The sequence below is a fragment of the Mytilus trossulus genome, chromosome 6 (assembly GCF_036588685.1).
Source record: "Mytilus trossulus isolate FHL-02 chromosome 6, PNRI_Mtr1.1.1.hap1, whole genome shotgun sequence".
NCBI lineage: Eukaryota > Metazoa > Mollusca > Bivalvia > Mytilida > Mytilidae > Mytilus > Mytilus trossulus.
The window spans coordinates 10,849,388-10,868,894 of NC_086378.1; the positions used below are offsets into that span (position 1 = coordinate 10,849,388).

The 19,507-nt window shown below is 30.0% G+C and overlaps 1 protein-coding gene across 1 annotated transcript; it reads right to left on the reverse strand.

Annotated features, from left to right (window-relative positions):
* Positions 1 to 692: 692 nt before the first annotated feature.
* On the reverse strand, positions 693 to 18,351 carry LOC134720783 (centrosomal protein of 72 kDa-like). Its single transcript, XM_063583282.1, has 15 exons — positions 18,230 to 18,351; positions 15,730 to 15,857; positions 15,145 to 15,182; positions 14,087 to 14,241; positions 13,508 to 13,669; positions 12,534 to 12,659; positions 11,132 to 11,172; positions 9,052 to 9,164; positions 8,395 to 8,477; positions 6,826 to 6,944; positions 5,932 to 6,136; positions 4,870 to 5,081; positions 4,239 to 4,365; positions 3,747 to 3,861; positions 693 to 2,875 (listed from the first exon to the last, which is right to left on the reverse strand). The coding sequence occupies exons 1-15, from the start codon at positions 18,291 to 18,293 to the stop codon at positions 2,629 to 2,631; spliced, it is 1,935 nt and encodes a 644-aa protein (XP_063439352.1). The 5' UTR covers positions 18,294 to 18,351; the 3' UTR covers positions 693 to 2,628.
* Positions 18,352 to 19,507: the final 1,156 nt, after the last annotated feature.

The window sequence follows — 19,507 nt, forward strand, 5'->3', positions numbered from 1 at the left end:
CCATTGGCTTATTATAAGTTGTTCCCTTTAAAAAAACCTAAACACAAACATTAACTATTTTAAAGTTTCAAAGTCAATGAACCATGATCCCGTGTGTGGCAAAATAATCTCCAAGGAAACGATACTTGCAAATGCCAATAAATTTGCATACCAAATATCATTGACTGAACATTACCAGTTCATCTTAAGCTGATCTAATCACAAACTAGTACATGTATTCGTGTAAACAAGGCAAAAGTTTCAAAGTAAATAAACCATGACTGAGGGGGCTAATGCTAATACAACTGAACACCAATTAAAATTGGCCTACCACTAATGGTTCCCCTTCAACTGACCTAATTATAAACTAATACATGTTAACTTAGAAAAATGTTCAGTCTATAGACCATGACTTAGGGGGCGGAGCCAAAAAATTTCCATGGAGATGAGATATGTAAATGTTTATACAACTGCATACCAAATATCCTTGACCTACCACTAGTGGTTCCCCATAACTGACCTAATTACAAACTAATGCATGTAAACTATAAAAAGTTTCAAAGTCAATAGACCCTGACTGAGGGGGCAGGGCCATATAATCTCCATGGTAATGCCAATACAACTGTACCGGTATATCAAATATCATTGACCTACCTCTAGTGAACAGCATACCCTTGTCTCGCTTTTTTTACTTCAGCAAGGCGAGACAACAATAAATTTACAAAAATATTTTATTTGTCACACAAATAATTTATCTAAACATATACAAATATATGACGCATATACTTTCTACCTTTTCAGTTTTACATTACACTCAACAATGTGTTCCATCAAATAAAATATTGCATAACAAAATGCTTCCATTTTTTATATTCACTGCTTCAGTACATTCCATATAGAATGAGTAATTATTATTAAAAATTCCAAGACAGATGTTCTTATTTAAAATTTCAAAACAGAAACAAAACGAGATGTTATCAGCAAAGTAAATTATAGATAAGTATAGAACAGATCTCATCTTGAAATAGCACCAAAGAAATTGCAGTAGAAAGAGAAATGTTCAATGAATGATCTGGTTATACAGAGGTTTTCTCTTCTAGCTAACAAATACTGTAATTCTGTCTATAATTTAATGAATATACAATTATAAAATGTGCATGATAGCTCTGCAGTATGAACAAAAATTGTCAGAAATTCAAAACGAAACGTTAACCAATTAATTTATGAAACTGCTAAAAACAAATAAATCAGAATAAAGAGCGCCAACAAAAGAAATGAAATAATTTGATACCATCTTTTAACCATAACACAGAAACCTTGCATAAAGGGATTCTAACTCTTATTGTTCGTGGGTCAGATAAAAAACTTAAGATTATTCAAAAGTTAAATCATCTTCAAAAAAATATATGGAAAGAAATTGAAAAGACATAACTGCATTCAGAACAAAATAAAAAAGACCATAAATCGTGAGAGAAACTAAGTGCAAGACATATTCCAATTCATTTGATCTACAACCTATAACAAAGATTTTGACTTTTAAATTAGTCTGTGCATATACATAACCCACTAATTTTACAGCACATTCCTACCACACTACACATTTCATCACATACATCAAAATAAACTTTTATGTAGTTTTAAAATATTAGCTACAATATTATAGAAAGAAAATTTTAATAAAATACAGGACGGAATCAAATTGGCAAGAATATAAAACATAATAATTTCTACAGCAATAAATACAATAAATCTAACTAAACAAGTAAATACTTTAAATATTGCAAAATAAAGATCTAATAAATAATAATTATAATAATTCTCCATTGCCACAACTGTAATATTTTTTTATGGTAAAAACAACTTGCTAAATGCATAACAACTTTGTTTAAAACAAGATCTTTGATAATTTGTCCAAAATATAAGAAAAAATTGTAGATATTTGATTGTTAAGTTACTTAAAACAATACACTTAATTGCTGATAATTGGAAATAACAAAGGTTTCCGTAAAATGTTGACAACACAATAGAAAATTTCAGACGCCACAATGAAAAAGTGATTGTTGTATGACATCAAAAGTTCACATATTAATCACAAGATATATGCAAAATTGGTTGTTATACATCTGAACAGATACATAGGTCAAATGATGCTATAAAAAATTCTACAAAGTGTAAGAAGTGAAAAAATACTAACAATAATTTTACATGCTACGGTGTGCACTCACAATATGCTTGCTTATGCATTATGATTGTGCCTACCTAACTTATCTAAATGCTTAAAACTTTTGAACACATCTCTAAAATACCTTGAATCACTAAACAAAATAATCATGTTTGTGTTTGGTATTTATAGATATATCTAGATTTGGAGGCATTCCCTACCAGCTTATTAGGACTTAACTGAATGAACTTAAAATTAAATTTCTAAGACGGGTCTTCATCAAATCATAATTAGTGTTTTATGTGAATCAGTGAATTTTTAAAGAAACATTAAGGCAATCCATCAATGTAATGAGATGTGTTTCATTCATTACCTTACATTTCGTGTGTCAGAGTAGAAACAATTTATGTGAAACAAAATTAAAAAAATTCACAGCAGCTTTATCACAATAATGCTTGGAATATTTAAATAAATCTTTATTTAATATGCTATGTTTCTCTTCCATCATACAGAGTTGCACATCCTAGCACTTGATCTGATCGAGAGAGCCCAGGATTATGTCCATGATCCCTACTGACACTCGGTAGATAACTACTCTCATTACGAGTAGATAACATGTTCATTGATTTTTTTAATTGGTTATAACTCCAGTTGAGTTGCTGAACTTCATTGTTATGTCTCTGTTTAGTGTTGTTAAATTCCTTTAAAAGATGATCGTTGGTCGTGACAAGTGATCTAAAAAAAAAAAAAGTAAACAAACAAGATGAACATGACCTACAAACCAGATTATTTTATCTTTGTCTGCTTCATAAAATTTGATTTTTGAAATTCATATCTCAAAACATAAATGATAAGTGTTAATTGTTTTCATGCTCCGAATAGTAAGAGCAACAGCTCAGTATTTACAAAGGTTTATAATTGTCATTCTGGAATTTAATTTTATTCTGATCACACTTAGACAAAAAAAAGTTAGCAAAATTATATTGGATACCAGGAATTAGTTGTCTCTTGGTCACACATACGTTTTTCTCTCTATCCTATGTATTTCATGTTGCCTCAAACAAATCCTAACCTACCCTTTAGTACAGGGTCCCCTAGAGTAAATTCTTTAAATGTAAATGAAAGCCACTTGATTTTACATTTAGAAATCAGTAGATTTTGGATAGGCAGATGAATGAACATTATAAGGATCGCTATAGATCTTTTGTCTAAAGATTTTCCGTTATCTGTTTGTGTATACGATGATATACTTTTACAAAACATCTTTTTAAGGAGGCTAGCAGGTATAAGATTTTCAGAAAAAAAATAAACATTAATATATATATTATTTTAGATAGAGATAAATGCAGGACGCCCGACGCAAAGTGATGAGAAAAGCTCACTTGGCCCTGGCCTGGTGAGCATAAAAGGACATTAACAAAATTGTATGCTTCTTTCGAATGCAGATGGTGAGCGTAAATGAACAGTTACCCCATTTTTTATTTAATTTTTCTATAAAGTATAAGATAAAGTTCATTTATAGAAAAATAAAGGGAAATCCTATATCAAATAAAAAAAAAATGATTTAGACCCGCAAGCCCCCTTAAGCCAATAAATGTTTACTTACTTGTGACTATCCTGTAACATGGATGCAAGGTCCTGTAATTGACCATGTTGTTTTAATCTGATTTGTAAAAGTTGGTTTTCATTCTTCAACACATCATTCTGTCTTTGTAACTCATCTAAAATATCATACATCATTAATATAAGAGTTATGAGCTTCTTCAAAACAAATATTCCCATAAGTTCTTTTGTTCTATAAACAATGTCATGTTCTATTTAAAACAAAACATTGGGTTGTGTGTGTTTAGTTACAAATAAACTTGTATTATGTAAGATTTTTTTTAACAACGTTGGAGATCCAAATAAATATTTCTGTGGGCATAACTTGCAAGAAAATCAAATGTATTATCTACAAAGTTAGTCTTCATGTATTTGTTCAGTGCCTAACAGTTGGTTTTCTAAAACTTTTTTCCTCCATAAAAATCAATTGGCTTCCTTTCTATCTTATCTTCTAGGTCAGCTTTGAATGAAAAGTGAATAAAAAATAGTTTCCTACCTAAATGGGTCTGATTAACAGAAGACATGGAGTTTACAGCCGACACTTCATTCCCTGTGTCATTTAATTTCTTCTGTAAATCACGATTTTCCGTCACTATCTTTTTTAAATGCTCTTTCAATTGATCCTGTAGAATAAATAAATAAATTAAAGAGAGAAAAAATAAACTGTAGTTTCAACTTTTCATTATCAACTTAATTCTTTACTTTCTTAACCAGTATAATCATTTGAGGCTCATTAGGCAGGTAAATGCACTTCCATCAGTAAATGAATGAGTTTACCTATCTAAAAATATATTTATATTGTCAGTTAGGGCAGCTGACAGACACTGAGAAATAGTTAACAAAGCACTTGTTGGTGAAACATGTTTACCAGGATAAACTCTTACCATGCGATAATTGATGTGTGTTGTTGTATTTATTATCGTTTTATAATACTTATTCAGTGAAAGACAAGTGTCAATACCATTAGGTATCCACCCACTATTACCCAACCACAAGAATACCTCTTAATGTGTTGGTTCACCTTGTTCAAATTCAAGTAATGATTGAAGTAAGAGATAATACAATCTAATTCTTAACGTTTTACGACAATAATATATGAGAGTAACTATACAACATTGGTGTCTTACCACATCTGTCTGTGCTTTCCTTAACTGGGTTCTCATCTGTGTTTCATTAAATGTACTATCGGCTAATGTTGCTTTGGTATCGTTGGATTGCTTCCGTAAACGATAATTTTCTTCTTCCAGTCGATTTAATTGTTCGTCCACATATCTTTTTTCTCTTGTAGAATCATCGCCAAATTTTTTTCCAAGATTCTGTATTAAACTGTAGGCAAAACCTAAAAACATAGTTCATAGAAAACTATTATTTCTGAGCAAAATGTAAGTTTTTGTTCAGCATTTTTACTGAAAATACTAGAATTCAAAACATCTACTTTTAATTAATAAAAAGAGGACACATGTTGATTAGATCATCTTTCAAAGATACCATAAGGTTTTATCTGGGACAACATCCCTAATGCGCCTTGAAATGAGGAACTCAAAAGTCACATGTAAACAAAAATTCTCTGTGTAGTGATATTTGACACTTTTCTATGATAAACAAGTGACTGAGCTTAACCATTTGAGTTAATTTAGAAAGTAGGGGAACACAGAATAAATGTGTATAATCTATGGAGCTATTAAATTTGTTTAAAGTATTAAATTTTAAAAGAACTTATTGTGTTAAAAATGGTATTTTTTACTACTCCGGGTTTGCTAATTTACAGAAAAAGAAATCTCACTTCGTACCCTGAAAATTTAACCACATATGTCAAAATGTCTCAGCTTCGAAACGAGCCATCACACATATCCAAGTTAACGATAAGGACTGAGGAACAGAAGAAAACGATACCATTACCGCCTATGGAGAAACTAATGCGCATCTATACCCATCTGGAGAGCAAATATTTTATAACACAAAAATTATTGTTAATCTCATACTAAATGCAGCATAATTTAAGCTATTGTAAAAATCATTTTTAGAGTTATCAAAATGAAATAAATAAGCTTTTAAAAAACTTGGAAACAACCATATTCATTATACATGTATATGAATTCTGAATAATAAAATCAAAATAGCATTTAGCATTAAGCACTAATAGTGAAATTTTTTCAACCCTATTACAGAAAGAAGAAATTATAGCAAACCTTTGTATTTTGGATTTTTGTGTAAAGATTTGGTTCCATTCCAGTATCTATCTACAAGATCACACATTTTAAATAAAAAGTCTTTGTACGTTGGAGTTTCTCCTTGAACTGGCTCATTTTCAGACTTTGGTCTCTCAAGTGACCGATGTCCATTCTCAAGACGATCTCCTTCTATTCTATGCATACCAAAATCTTCCAAGGAATCCTGACATAATATAATAAAGATATTCATCAAATATAAATCACATATCAGAAAGGTTCTATCCTGCTTTTTTAGTTTATAATATTAAAGTTGGCTGAAAGACCAAAAGTAAAATGTGCTTCATAATATAACCATTGCCAAAACTACATATAATAACAGGTAGAATCAATTCTCAATGCCTTGTATAATTTAAGTCTCACTAAAAAGTTTTGACTGCTTCTTACTATTGTCCAGAGTGCTGCTACATTCAAATGTAAAATTATAACACTTTTTTCTCAAGATAAATGTTAAACTCCCAACAATATGTATTACTTTTTCTGACATAAAAGTAATTTTTCTACTTTCATAGTTTTCTACAGCAAAGTTAACAAAATGTGTTTCTCTTCTTGCAATCTAAAAAGAATGTCTACATGTGATGTGGTGTAATAACCAAACAATAGGCTAATTATTGAATCTGTAAAGAGTTCAATTATTCAATGCATGTAGTTTAAATATTTAATGCAACGTAACAGAACTAGGTCAAATATGAGTCTTTGTTAGCCATTCTAAATTGAACATAAAACCTTAGAAAATTCTGAATTTGTATGTTTAAAAAATAAAAATAGCAAAAAACTTTCTAAAAATGCTCTCCATTTTTGAAGGTATCTATGATAAAACCACAAAAACATGAGAAGTCCATTATTTTTGCTCACATTTAGTTTGTGTGAGGGTACACTCTTTGTCCTTCTGTGATCATTAGGTTCCTCCTCACCACCATGTCGTCTCTCTGTAGGTATTCTAGGACTCTCTGATCTATCTCCTCTTCCATTCTCTAAAATAAATATATTCAATCAACAAAGCAAAAGTCTTAATTAGAAACATTTGAATTTATATCTACAAAAATAAAAATTTTAAAGGCATTTTTCAATAAAAAATTTACTGAATTTAAAATCTGACACAGGAAAACTTTATTAACTGATGAATATATCTTGTCTTACATAAAACTTTTCTATTTCAACCTGCATTTTCATCCGTGTTTCTCAAAAAAATAATCTTGGAGTTCAAATATCAAAGCCTCGAACAGCTGGAAACATCTTTTATAATTCTCTACATAGTAAAGGTGTTAGACAATATAATTTGAAACTCTACCACGAAGGGGATATTGTGATTTAAAATCCTGGGGATTTTGTGGTTGTGGGGACACATATCATGTGACTTTCTGTCATGTGTCACAAGAAAGCATTTTCCTTAGTAACCAACTAAACATAAAGTTACCTGGATGTGGAGTGAAGTAGCCATGACTTTTGAATTTAGTATAGGCATCAACTTTCCTGGGTGAGGTGTGAAGTAGCCATGACTTTTGAATTTAGTATAGGCATCAACTTACCTGGGAGAGATGTGAAGTAGCCATGACTTTTGAATTTAGTATAGGCATCAACTTACCTGGGTAAGGTGTGAAGTAACCATGACTTTTGAATTTAGTATAGGCATCAACTTACCTGGGTGAGGTGTGAAGTAGCCATGACTTTTTAATTTAGTATAGCATAGCCAGAAGTGAGTAGTGCTTTTGCTAATTAATATTCATAATATGTAAATAAGAATTGTACCACGTGATTAAAGTTTGAACTAGACTGGCTTGATATCATTAAAATCTTTAAACCACGGATATTATAAGTTGCCCGTCACAGAGTCCTTGTGTCTAATCACTCTGATATTTCCATTAAGTTGTCAGGCGGTCAAAATCATAACAATGAACACGAATTAAGTGAATTTTTCGTGTTCTAGCGAGTTTAGTCCTCTTAAAATATTGACATTTTAACTTTACGTGGGAACCTAGAGTTAAATGACTACGCATACAAGGTTTGGACTTGCTTATTCTTTGGACATCCAAGTTTCAAGTTTCACACCGGCAACTTGTTTTTCTAATGACCTTGTTAGCCAATTTTCAACACGAAGTTTGCAAATTTGACGTTTCTGCCATTTTAACCTGTATTTTATACTGCAATGTTTAAAGCTTCTTGCTTCGATTTTCAAAATAGCTCAGGAACCTTGATTATTGCAACGAAAGTCATTATGTTTCTTTTAAATGGTGTATATTACTGTGTATATTTATTTTCTGTCCCTGCAACCTGTCTATCACTTAAATTTATGGTTAAAATAGATATTTTTTACAAAAATCCCTATCATTTCAATACAATTTCCATTACCCGTATCCGATTTCATTAGTATAATATTCAAATGAGCAAAGTGGCGTTGATTTCTGGATATGGGCATCAACTTACCTGGATGAGGTGTGAAGTAGCCATGACTTTTGAATTTAGTATACGCATCAACTTCATCCTGGTATTGTAGGTTTTCATCTCGTCTGAAATAAATAAAAAATGCTTGAATTTAATGAATGTGTACCGAAAAGAGAAACAAATTGCTAAAACTTAAAATTACTCCAACTAAACTAAATTTTTCAATCCTGTAATAAAATGCTGGACAATGCTACTCAATCCTGTAATAAAATGCTGGACAATGCTACTCAATCCTGTAATAAAATGCTGGATAATGCTACTCAATCCTGTAATAAAATGCTGGACAATGCTGCTCAATCCTGTAATAAAATGCTGGATAATGCTACTCAATCCTGTAATAAAATGCTGGACAATGCTACTCAATCCTGTAATAAAATGCTGGATAATGCTACTCAATCCTGTAATAAAATGCTGGATAATGCTGCTCAATCATGCTGAATAATCTAGTTTATTTACAACACTGTGTAAAATAATCATTTCTATTTATAATTTGACTTTTCTGAGCCTTTATAGGTATAATGCATTCTATATAAAAGATTTTCTTAACTTGTATTTTCAGGAGCATTTGTTTCAGCTTGCTAGCTTATACTGTTTTCTTTAAAAAAAATCTATAAATCTATATTTTTTAATGCCTCTTACCTGGTTCCATCAACATCATATGACCCTGTATGACCAGCTGGAATGTTTGGATACTTTTTCTGATGAGGAGCCATTGGACCGTCTGCTGTTTGTTTCCTTGTCTGATGGTTATCCTACATAAATAGATTCAAAATTTAACTTTCAACAATTTTTAACAACTTAAATTCAAGCAGACTGGACTTGAACTATATATCATATAAACTGCTGATATATATATAATAGAAATTAGATTTATTTAATCACACTCTTTAGATGCAATATCTAAATGTCCCTATGCAAGTATAAAAAAGACTATTCCAGTGATCAGCAATATACTTTTGATCACATTTGAGAAGTAAGAAATGTTAATATAACTATTGTTCAACTTTACAATATGTCACAGTCTCTTTTTGGTGACAAATTAGTGTGAGTGTTAACCCATTCTTGAATGTGTGTGCATGTAAGTATTAGCCGACATGGTTATCCCTATTTTTATTTTAAATGCAGACAAGCTAGCAGTGTGATTCTTGAAATTTGTATATATATTGTATGTGTATGGAAATATTCCAGTAATCTTGTGGATCTTATCTTACACTGACCTCCTTTATGTTATGTTTTATAGCTGACAGATCTTTTATAGTATGCAGTGTTCTCCCCAGGATTTTTGGATAGCACCTGGTTAATGGGTGACGAAATGAATTTTACAATATTTCGTGTCGCGTTGCGTCGCTTATTTTTTTCTTCTTAGTTTTTGTCATTACCTTTTTGCCTTTATTTAGTTAACTGTGGTACTGTGTTATATAGACTTTGGGTCAGAACATTATTGGTAGAAAAAGTAAATCAATAAAACAGTTTGTATACTTTAATATCTTTGAAAAAGAAAAGAAAGCACAATTAGTCTTTAAACTAAAGTCACTTCTTATATTTTGATCAAGCCATTTTTTCCCAATACTTGTAGTTACACTACACATTCCCCATGTTAGATTTGACCATAACAATGAACTTTGAACAAGATTAATTTCTAATACAAAACCTTCAGTAAATTATAAACTTTTTTCCATTCTTTTTAACCTCAAAAAAAATATTTATTTTCCCATGCATATTATTTATTACTTTATTTTATTTTATAATTAAATTTTTTTTTCAAATGTAAAAAAAAATTTAAGGTTTACATTCCTAATACAAATAGGCATTCAGGTTGTCCAGCCAAATAATAATTGAAAAATCTACCAACTTATTATAAAATGTCTGTGTATCAATAAAGGAATGATTCTCTAAAATAATTTGCAAAACATTTTTGTTCGTATGTTCTAAGAAAGTTTTTATCCTTAATTTAACATTCTAATATAATTTTGCATTCAATTTATACTTTATTTTAATTTTCAATGAGAAATTATATGTGAGGAGCATTTGTAATAAGCAAAATCAGGGGAAGTAACTCCACAATTAATTTCTAACAGGCAAATTATTTTGACTAAAGACTGGCGTAATAGATTTCATTAACAAATGTCTGCTTGTCCCCTATTACAGGTCTGATATTAAAATTATGAACTCTTAATTAATTAAAACACAAGAGAATCATGTACATTGATTAAATCCAATCATCAACAAGATTAACCTCAACAGGTAAATCGATCACGTGGTGTAAACAATCTACTTGTCAATACTGGATTAAACTGGTTAGAACTGGTCAATTTTCATGTAAAATTTTAACCCTCACTGAAAGTTCAAGTCATCTGAAACTTTACCGATTTTAATACGAATATTTTACCGAAATCTTTACCACCACGGAGAAAAATTATACATCGCGGCAAAAAATATACCACCGCGGTAGAAAATTATACATCGTGGGCCAGTGGTCCTTTAAGGGCCTGGGGAGAACACAGGTATGATTAACTTTTATTTTTATAGGTAAGATTACATTGCCATTCTAGTTAGATTACATTGTCATTTCAGTACTACTACATTGTCATTCTAGTAAGATTACATTGTAATTCTTGTGAGACAACAATCATACTTTTAATATAAAAAGATGATGGGTTATGATTGCCAATGACAGACATTAAGGAACATTTTAAGGTTTGTACATGTATTAACTTACCTCAATAGCTTCTTCTGGTACTGTTTCCATGGTTTTTAAAACTAAAAATTAAGCATTCAATGATTAACTGGTCTAAAACAATCAATATATATCTCTATTTCTTGTTACATAATGAGTTTTGTGCTTTTTCTTTTTTTATGTTAAAAATCTTTATTTGTTACCCTCTTGGAAGAATAAAATTGGTAAGGCTCATGTTTAGCAAAACATAGACCTTGTTTTGAGTACTTTTGTTTATGATCTATATTTTAATAAGTTGTATTCTTACAATGTCTAACATTACTTATATATTAGTTATAATTTTAGTAGTAACCTTGAAATTCTTATTATCAATAATATTTGAAATGTTAAATGCTTACACTTCAAGGGTGGAAATAACAGGTTTAAAAGTTTGCTTTTCTCTGTTGCTCTTTGAAAAATTGTGAACTCAAAAAGCCTTTTTTACTTCAATTTCTAAATTTTCTATACCTGAAGAAGTGATGTTTAAATTTGTTGAAAACTAATCCCATTTATTCTGGCTATCGTAGTCAATGTTCAAGATTATCAACTCTACTTCTTTAAATCTGTACAAAGTGATCAAGTCTAAATTGATTTTCTTGACAATATTTGATATCAAATATATCATTACCAATTGTGTGTGCTATTCTCATTTCAAATTCTCTTCAAAACAAATCTATGTGTACTGTAAAATTGTGGGGAAATGCATTTTTATTCAAAACGACAAAAGTAAAAGTGTTCTAGAAAGCTATCCAGGAACAAACAGTCAAATGTTAGTAGTTAATGCATAAATAATTGGCTACAAAATTATAATACTAACAACTATACAAAGAATAGAAATGCTTTTATCACAAACTACTGTAGTAATGATATATATAGAAACGTTAATAATCCTTTAGATGTGGAACCATAGCTTTTATGGTCCATTTGATACTGTAAACAATTTTGTGACTATAAGATCGACAGTGCTGAAATTAATAATTCTTTAGCCAACATTTTATTAGTACCATTATTAAGACAATATGACAGGGTAGTCTTTTTTGCTATGTGGTGGTGACAAACTCCTAGGATCAATCAATCAACCAACAAAATATATATCATCAATTCAAAAGTTGACCTCAATAAATAAAATTGAGAATGGAAATGGGGAATGTGTCAAAGAGACCATAGAACAAACAAAAGCAGGTCACCAACAGGTCTTCAATGCAAGACTTTCACTCTACTTATAACACACAAGGTTAAAAACTTTTCTTTTGGTTTCATATCTGTTTCATAGATGTGACCTACAGATTTTGCTTGACTTGACAGGTATATTCTGAGATCTTTTCTGTCTTTCTGTCTATACCTACTCATATTCAGAGTATTCAAACAATAAATCAAGTTCATAGACAAACAAAGAGTGTAGTACCTTCTAGTGAGTATTCCTCGGCACTAGGTTCTCTAGCAGTGGACCCCGTTATATGTCTAGGCTTACTCAAGTCCCCACCTGTATGGGCTATCAGATCTAATACTGCTACATCGTCATCATCTAAAGCTGAAAAAAGTTGTCTTCTTGATTACATAAATTTCATGCTTAAAAAAGTCGTGCAAAATTTACCATGGTAGGTATTGGCAAATTCAAATCTGTGTCTCCTTTTACATAATTTTGTGGAAATCATCCCTAAAATGGATTAATAATGAAGAACACAATGTTAACAATACACATGGTCCCATGATATGTAGATAACTATAACCTGATGAAGATTATATTTTATACTCAAGTTAACTTTTTATACTCAAGTTAACTTATTAAGTCTCACTAACAGGGCTTTCAACAGATTTTTGCATAGAATTCTCAAGTTGCAAAATATGCATCTATTTGTAATTTATATCATACACAGAAATTCTGAAGTACATGTAGGTGATAGGTAGAGCAGCGTAGCTCCATATATACTTTTGAAAGCCCTGGACTAAATTTACTATATATTAGAGAAAGCTAGAAGATAGTTATTAAATATACCAAGACAGATTGTTAAAATTTTAAAACAATGGTTAATTTGTGACAAGTTCAGGGTATTTGGCCTTAATGGGAAAATAAACTTGAGGGAAAATGTATAATAAACAAATAATTTCTCCATTCAGACTATGTTTTTTTTTTGTAATGATGTTTTTTTTATAACACTATCATTTTTTATTGGTATGTGCATCCTGTCATAATTTGGTACTGAAAATATTTTAGAAATTTGTCAAATCATGCTTTTAACTTTGCAAATTTACACAGAACAAAAGTTTAAATCTTTAAGTCTGCTTAATATATTGACTGTAGATTAAATTCAATGGAAGTCTTGGTTATAGGTAAACAATGATTTAAATATTGGATAATGTTGAAATAGTTTTCTTTACCTGTCATTCCTTTCCCCATGCCCCTTACAGACTGGGCACGAGGGTTAGGCTGTCTATGTGGAGGTTCAATAATTTCTTCATGTGGTGTCATCTCCGTGGCCTGACTTGAACTGAAATGGATTAGAGCTGCTTGTCTCTCCCTGTCTCTAACACCTCTATCATCTAAAGCAAAACAAATATGCACATTATAACTTTATGTGCTAATCGCATCTGTAAATTCATACAACTGTGATATTTATTAAGAATAATTTGCTGTTATTTAAGTTACCAGCTGTATACAGCATAAGTATATATATATAAAACAGTTTGTAAATTTCTGACAAAGTTATTTGGTTGGTGTATTGACTTGATTTATCTAATTGATCATATTATAAAACAACGAATTTGGTGTATTCAATCATAAAACCACATAATCAGAGGTTCAGTTTTCTGGTTGTATTCTTCTTCAAAGTCTAAAAAGTTAGGCCTTTAATACAAGCTATTTCACTGAAATTTCAATATGGTTTTCATTTTGAATGATTTATACTATCCCTGAATTTTTTTTTAAACAGACTATTATTGATTAGATGTAAACAATACCTAGTTTCTGTAAGTTTGGCAGCATATGAATAAGATATAGTCTGTAGTCTGCTTCAGTCCTAGTAACAGGGTTCAATCGAAGGTCAAGTTCTTTTAAATTAGTGTTGAACCTTAATCGCTTTAATTCCTCAAAACTTTCAATGCTATTGTAGTATCTTTTCTATGTTAAGGACAAACAATACAAAGATATGTATAGATACATTATCTCTAGTTAAAATTATGTCTACACAGCACTTTTATAGTCCCTTACATCATATGTACATTGGAAAATTACAATTGTAATCACACATAGTTGTTGTCTGAGATCAACCCAACTTTCTTTGTGGTTTTGTTGCTCATTCTATTATTTTTTCATGTTTGAATGTCTCTTTAATATGTATCTTTTACAAACACGAATTACACCATTTTTTAAACCATTTTCTTAACATATGTCCTGTATCTAGTCAGGAATATGGCAGTTGTTATCGAAAATAACAGCCTGTTTCTATATATGCTGGCATTAATTTGTTTTTGTTACAGTTCAGTATTTCTGTTGTTCCATTGTTTTCCTCTTATAGTTGATGTGATTCCCTCTGTTTAAATTTGTAACCCTGATTTTATTCGCTTAATTAATTTATGACTATTGAACAGGGATATACAACTTTTCCATTTATTTATTAGCTGTTTTAGATATATCACATCTTGTAGTTCTTTTCATTACACAAGAAACAATAAGATGGTTGGTTTGAAGTCAGGTAGGAAACATTAAAGGTATAATTTGTCCTGGCATCATTTGTTTTGATTAACTTACATGACTTATATTTAATAACTGTGAATTAAAATTGCTGCACAAGATTCTTTTCTGTTACTACAGTTGAGTATGTCATGCTTGTGTTGTTTAAATCAGAGTAGGTGAAATAAGATTTTTTAAACAGCATTATAGCATCACAAAAATCTTAGGGAGATCAAACACTCTTCCCTAAGTATGAATAAACATTTTTAACAAATCAAATCAAACGTTTATACATGTACACAGTAAAATTTTTATATCAATTTGTTCCAACTAATTTCAAGGATACAGATTCAGTTTTTCCAGAAGCTTCAGATGTTCAATTCCCTGTGAATAACAAAAGATAATATAAATATTGGTTTTATGTTCAAACAAAAGATAATATCAATATTTGTTTTATGTTCAAACACGTACAAAAGATTTCATTGGCAGGACTGTGGTCAAAAAAAGAAAATGTTTGAATTTCATTTTATTTGAATAGAATGAACTGTAACATATAAGTGAAACATTATTTTTTTCATATATCAGTAATGACTGTTATACAGAGTATAGAGAATATTATCAACTAAGGGGAGGATAACTAGGTAAATATAATATTTTTACATAAATCTAGCAGTCTGTAGCAAATCAATCCCAAATAAGTCCCCTAGAAAGTACATTGTAACCCCATACATGTATATATCATGTATATGTATTGCCAACTATAGAAATGTTTGTTGAATTTTATTTTAATAAAAATCCATTTTGTACTGTAGCACACAAAAACAAAGAAAGATTACTTGCATTCATTATAAATCTTCAATAACAAGTAACAAATTCTAAAATTATGTATTAGTAACACTTCATGCATAGTACATGTACTTATGAATGTTACCTTTAAGCATGTGATAGTATTTCTTGATAAATCAAGGGACTTTAGTCTGGAGAATTTTCTAAAGGAACTTCCTAGTTCTACAACTTTTTCATGGTAAGTCCCTGGCAGAGACAATGCCTTTACATCCTCTGGAAATAAAAATAGTCAACAATAGTATTATTTTATTTCACTAATATAACTGTACACAACTTGCAGATATGATCCCACAGTACTAAGTAGTGTAAATTAAAACTGACAGAAAAATACAGCATATAAAAATACATATTTATAGCATTGACAAATTCTAAACAACCAGCAACATTATTTTATTTCATTATTACGTAAAAAAAAATATATGTACATACATCCATAGATGTAGAGTTTAGTGAAACCAAATAACATGTCAATGAATTTGTTCAAAGTCACAAGATGATTTTATTTTTTTTAACGTTTTTTTTGTACATGTAATTATTTTTCTTTTCTGGGATTTTTGTGTTAAGGTATGTATATCTTTGATACATGTATGATGTACATGTAGTTTATTAATTTCATTTCAACTTTAATACACATGAAGGTCAATTTACAGCTAATAACATACTGTTTCAACTCACCCTGCCTACCCTACACAAATTTTGTGAAACTTTTCAATTTAAACAAGCACATTTAAGTCGGACTGCTTTCCTTGTTTATCTACCAACTCAATATTATTCAACATGTTAGCAAAAACACAAGGCAAACAAAACACATGTAAGATAAGTATCACCTGCCGAAATAAAATAGTGTCAATTAATGGCAATTTTATCTGTAGTATCTTTTAGTATAACACCTTTTGTATCAGTAATTGTATTTGGTCTAGTTTTTATCCTTGTGTATTGTGTTTTCTACCTACATGTACTAACATATTTTTCCGAATTCCCCTTTTATATGGTTGAACAACCATGCCTAATATTTTGAGAGTCACTAGTATACTTGTCCATAAGATAAATGTATCTGAAATAAATTTCGATCTTTAATTTATTTTTTCATTTGAGTTTTTTTAGATCAATGGTACCTTTGTTGACATAAACAAGCGTCTTGTGTTTTCAACCTACATGTATCTAAGAAACAGGTTCAAAGTGGGAAATGGTGTGCCGTATAAATCAGGAATTGGTTATAAATTTGATACCAATGTTTTTATCGAAGTGTTAGAGGCAATCAAACTTATAACTTATTGAATTAAATGGTACATATACAACTGTAAGATATAAAATATTATTTTGATATCTTTTGGGACAAGTTGTACACATTTTACAATGAGGCACTTTAGAAGCCTTGTATGGTCTAGTTCACATTCATGTTTTTGTTAAATAATTTTGTTAATGCATTGTGAAGTGAGGTTGGTGATTATTGTCTGTAATATTCACTGACAAACTGTTTTTTCTGTAAATGAAAATTAGCTGATATTTTATTTTTTTGGTAAAAAGCTGTAAGGAGCATGCTAACCACATAGCAGTCATCACTCATGTGACTTAATGACATAGAAGTTAACTTTGCATGCAAAAAGACCCCTGTCATATTTTTAGAAAATTTGTTTACTTTAGATCCATTCTTTTGGAAGGTAAAACTAGTATTAGTGAAAGGGTACAAAACTGTGATATCAAATAAAAAAAGTAAATACTTAATTTTAATAACTTTATTTGGATAATCTTCACCACATGTGGTATCATTTGCTATTGTTACAAAGTATAGCAGCCGAATATGACATCACATGGGCATGCGGGAAGTGAGAGTAGAATTAGGTCGAAAACATCAGACAGTCGAAAACACAATACAAGACGATATTTGTTTTAAGATTTTATAAAGAGACAACTTCTCCTTTTATTTCTTAATTTTTACAAAACAAAAAGTTGAAATTTAATTTAAAATCATATTTAAAAAAATCAAAGAAGTGCCACGATGTTAGACAATGAAGTTGTCTTCTTTGCTCTTCTTTTGTAGATCCTTAAAAATTAACAATCTTTCTGACTATCAAGTCTATGTTAATAATGGGAGATAACTCAAATATTAATTGACTACCTATAACTGATTTTACACAGTGGACATCAAACAACTTAAGGGTTTAATCTAATATAATATCAGTTTTAGATTATTTTCAACCACTTGAAATGTGAACAGCTTTTGTTCACAGTTTTAGTAATGCAATAAAGACATTTAATAACTTGCAATGAATAGTTTATTGCCAACATGTCATGACAAGTTGGCAGGATTATACATTCTCAGTGATTAACCTTAAACAAATTAAGAACATGAAATAGGAAGAATTTTGAGATGAAATATCTTAAGAAATGCAAACGAACGAGTTTCAAATTAAATCGCAATATTTTACACTTTATTTTTGCATCATGCAAAAAAAAACACAGAAAAATATGAACTTATTTTTTTTGTAGAACTTTGTTTTTACTGACACGCCCAAATACGGAAATATTAGTTTAAATGTAAAATTAGCATATGAAATGAATCTGAAAATTAAAAGAATATTTACCTAAATTGTCATGTTGTAAATTAACTCTATTTCGAATTATTTCTTCTGTCAATGTTAGCGCCATGTTTCAAAACACTATTATTCAACAGCTGCAAATCAACACCTAGCACGATCATTTGACAACGTTATTGATCGAAATTATCTCCCCTTTTCAGCGGTCAAAACGGGACGCATGTATATATATTTTACGAAAACATGAATTAAAAATAGTATCTTTAAAAGCAATAAAATAAAAATCTGTATAATAAAAAAAAATCTTCACTAAAAATGTCCTCATAAATATTTGTACGTTGCCAAATGAAGATTTTACCAGAGATGTGCTTGACTTACGCTAAAAAAAAATAGCAAAGAAAGATTAGGTTACTGTGATTGTATATAACCTTCAAGTAGTGCAAACTTCAAAAAAACAAAACAAAACAAAATCCAAACTTTTCAATGTTGCTTAGATCGATTTGTATAGTAAGATACTATACAAATCCTTGCTTAGATTGTTTATAAAAAAATGTGTGAATAGAAAGAAATATATATATCAGATAGAATTTTAACATTAAAGTTGAGACGATATATATATTTCAAAAATGCCTTTTTTTTTTTAAATTTTAAGAGGTAAAAGTGTCCCTGAAACTGTTCTTGCCACAAGAAAACAGATTTTTTTCTATAACGTTCTGTTACAATATGTGTTTTATAAGAGTTACCTCCCCTTATATGACAGAGTTGCAAAATCGGATTGAACGTATACAACCACAAATATTGTGCATCAAATTTGCAGATTTAAGCTAAAAACCATATCAACTATGTCTTGCTATTTTACAATCAAAGATGGCAATAATAATGTACAGCCAAAGTTTTGTACATAGTAAGACCAAGGATTTGTATAGTTATACTTACTATACAAATCCTTGGTAAGACTATACAAATCCTAGGTATAGCTAAAATAGAAATAAGAAGATGTGGTATCTATGAAAATGACAAATGACATTGAAGCTGGGAATAGTATATCTAACATATATGTTCCTGATTGAAGTAAGCAACTATATGTTATCGTACGACCTTCAACAATTAGCAAAACCCATCGTTGTAATTGTAATCATTGGACTGGCCAAGCATTGTATAGTAGTTCTCTTACTTAACAAATCCTTGCTGTGCCATATATTTTAAGTTATATATCACAATTTTCGACCTCCATTTTCATGTATATAGTGCCACACTCTGAGGCCACACTGCAGGGATATTCCATACTCGGACACCGTACTCTTTTCTGTATCAGGAAGGAGAAGA

What these genes read in the sequence shown, in the direction of transcription:
- LOC134720783 (XM_063583282.1), bottom strand. Translation starts at nt 18,293, where the DNA reads ATGGCGCTAACATTGACAGAAGAAATAATTCGAAATAGAGTTAATTTA. An exon ending in CGAGGAATACTCACTAGAAG is followed by an intron (nt 11,173 to 12,533) that starts GTACTACACTCT and finishes CTTAATTTTTAG; the next exon opens with TTTTAAAAACCATGGAAACA. An exon ending in CTACTTCACACCTCATCCAG is followed by an intron (nt 6,945 to 8,394) that starts GTAAGTTGATGC and finishes TATTTATTTTAG; the next exon opens with AGAATGGAAGAGGAGATAGA.